Raw genomic sequence first — 3,011 nt, forward strand, 5'->3', positions numbered from 1 at the left:
TAAACAGCACTGTCCACACACCAATGAACTCACAGAATTGTGAGAGCAGGCATAGGGCCTGCATGGGTCTGCACCAGATTGAATCCTAGAGCAGAGAGAAGAAGTAAGCACATGCTAACCCAGAAGCCAGTTCCTACTGACAACCACTTGCACATGAAAAATTATTTTTCTCCAAGGGAGTCTTACTAGGAAACAAACCGTTCTTAAGGATACGCTGCATTCCCAGAATTAGATAAATGGCCAGCACAAAATGACTCAATGGCCTCTTTGAAGGTTCTTTGTCTCGTACTGTTGTTTCATGGGCATTATATACACAGGTCCTTTGTGTATATTTTATGGCTTCCATCTTGTGTTTTTATGGTGCTCCTGTGTGTGTGAACATGTGTGTCTCTACACGTTTCTTGTGTTTTTTACTTTGGTTCTCTTTATTCTATGTGTTTGTTTTCTTCTATTTTGATTTATTTTTATTTTCTTTTATTATTCCTAAAATGTCTGGTTTCTAACAAGAGACAGAAAGGGAGTGGACCTGGATGGGAGGGAAAGTGAAGAAGAACTGAGAGTAGTTAGGGGAGAGAAAACTGTAATCAGAATATATTGCATGAAATGTATATTTTCAATAAAAGAAAAAATAAAATAATAAAAGTTTTATGTAAAATAATAAAATCAAATTAATTTTATAATGTCTATTTATTATTTCCTTGTATATAGTGTCAATTCAAAATAAATAAATGAGATGCTAGTAAGATCTGTCAAGGCATCATTCACAGCAGGATATGAGAATGAGCAACATTAGGGATAATCAAGAGATTTGACACAGAAGTAGACACTAGGAAGTGCTCAGACTGTTCAAATTATGTTTATTCATTATACGACAAATGTAGCTTTGCTTTAACAAGTCCCTCTCACATAAATGAAGTCATAGAAATGTACATATAATTCCAGAATGCAAAACCTTCAGGGCCTGGGTGCAACAGAAGGCCGTAACCAAGCCAAATCAAGTCAGCTCATCTACCATATCTTATTCATTTTATATTGTGGCTAACTTGTACTGTCACATAGAGCTGAGCTTCACCATGTCAGGTCTTGCTCCAATATGATTACTTAACAATTGAATGTCACATATATACACTGAAGGTTTTAAGGGATGTAGAAACACATGGGAGGCCTTTAAAAATATAGTGCCTAGGATGTGGGTGTGGCTCACAGAGCACTTGCCTCCATGTGCAAAGTCCTGGGTTAACTCCCCAGCTTCACCACAGTCTTACCAACTAAACAATTTTAAAGACATCCCACCTCCAAAATTCTCTTTTTGCTTAGATTCCATGGCCTATGAGAAGAAGCCATGAAGTTGAGAGCAGGGTGGCAGGGAGGGGAGGCCTGAGTTGGAAGGAGTGGGGTGATTTAATGAAAACACATTGCATGCACGCATAAAATATGAATGGAATCTAAGAATCAGTCAGATTAAGAAACCTTTATGCCCAGTGCATGTTTCTTACCCATGTGTGACTGCTGCAGATTGCCTGTAGAGATATGTTTAAATGTCATTTATGAAATCTTGTTTTGTTTACATTCACATTGTATCAATGACGATCTGGGGGAGATAAGACTCAACACTCCATGATGAACGTCAAGGAAAAAACTCATACTTACTCTGCAGCATTTAAATGTTTTATTCAATGCAAACATTATTTCTGATTACCAGTATCTTCCCCCAGGACAGGCGTCATCTTCTTACAACCTCCTAAGCAGGTTCCATATTCCCTGCTTGATCTCCCTCGTTCTTACTCCATAAACAATGGGGTTCAGAGCTGGGGGAATGAGGTGATGCAGGATGTTGAGCAGGATAGGGACATCTGGAGGAATCCTCTCCCTGGCAAGGTTAGTGATGACCAGCACCAGCAAGACTGTGCTGAAGAAGAGGATAAGGATGAAGTGGGAACCACATGTGCCTAAAGCTTTGGCCATAGCTGCCTCAGCTTTGATCTGCAGCACAGCCTTCAGGATGAAAGAATAAGAAAGAATAATGAGGATGAGGTCAGAGCCCAGCAGGGTCCAGCCTATGACAAACTGATAGAGTTTGTTAAAGGTGATGTCATCACAAGAGAGTTTGGACACAGACAGATTGGTACAGATGCAGTTCTTAATTGTTCTTGCACAGTATCTCAGTTGGGAAGAAAGTACAGGGATAGGCATAGTAAGAATCCCATTTCGGGCTGCCACAAAGATGGCAGCCCTAGCCACAAACTGGTCAGTGATGATGGATGGGTACTGCAGAGGCTTGCAGATGGCCACATAGCGGTCATAGGCCATGACCATGAAGGTGCAGGACTCCATCGTCAGGAAACTGTTCATGACAAACATCTGGAGGAAACAGGCAGAGAAGCTTATGGATTTGTTGTCAAACCAGAAGATGGCCAGGACCTTAGGTATGACAGTGAGGCAGAGCACAATGTCCAGCAGAGAGAGAAGGCTGAGCAGGTAGTACATGGGTTCATGCAGAGAGGCCTCCATCCTGATGGTGATGAGAAGAGTGGCATTGGCCCCCATGGCCAGGAGGAAGAGGAAGCTGAGGGGCAGGGACAGCCAATGCTGCCAGGTCTGGTAGTTAGGGAAGCATATGAGGAAGAATTCAGAGACTGGAATGGAAGAAATATTTTTCTGTGCTTCCATATGTTGCTTTCCAATCATGACTGACACCAGAACACCTTGGGACTAGAACAGAGGTAAATAATCCACACACTATGAATACCCACACAGAGTTGGTTAATTTCACAAGTAGTCATTTAAAAGCAGTCTGAGACAGAGACAGAGGAGCACGGGACAGAAATCTCAAGGTCCAAATCAGGAGCAGAAGAAGACGGAGCACGAGCAAGGAACTCAGGACCGCGAGGGGTGCACCCACACACTGAGACAATGGGGATGTTCTATCGGGAACTCACCAAGGCCAGCTGGCCTGGGTCTGAAAAAGCATGGGATAAATCCGGACTGGCTGAATATAGAGGACAATGAGG

The 3,011-nt window shown here is 42.4% G+C and overlaps 1 protein-coding gene across 1 annotated transcript; it reads right to left on the reverse strand.

Annotated features, from left to right (window-relative positions):
* Positions 1-1,731: 1,731 nt before the first annotated feature.
* Or56a5 (olfactory receptor family 56 subfamily A member 5) lies at positions 1,732-2,688 on the reverse strand. Its single transcript, XM_075974756.1, has one exon. The coding sequence runs from the start codon at positions 2,686-2,688 to the stop codon at positions 1,732-1,734; it is 957 nt and encodes a 318-aa protein (XP_075830871.1).
* Positions 2,689-3,011: the final 323 nt, after the last annotated feature.

The sequence above is a fragment of the Microtus pennsylvanicus genome, chromosome 5, assembly GCF_037038515.1.
Source record: "Microtus pennsylvanicus isolate mMicPen1 chromosome 5, mMicPen1.hap1, whole genome shotgun sequence".
In the NCBI taxonomy this organism is placed as follows: Eukaryota; Metazoa; Chordata; class Mammalia; order Rodentia; family Cricetidae; genus Microtus; species Microtus pennsylvanicus.

Bases quoted from the DNA above. Each gene is read 5' to 3' on its own strand.
- Or56a5 (XM_075974756.1), bottom strand. From the start codon at position 2,688: ATGATTGGAAAGCAACATATGGAAGCACAGAAAAATATTTCTTCCATT.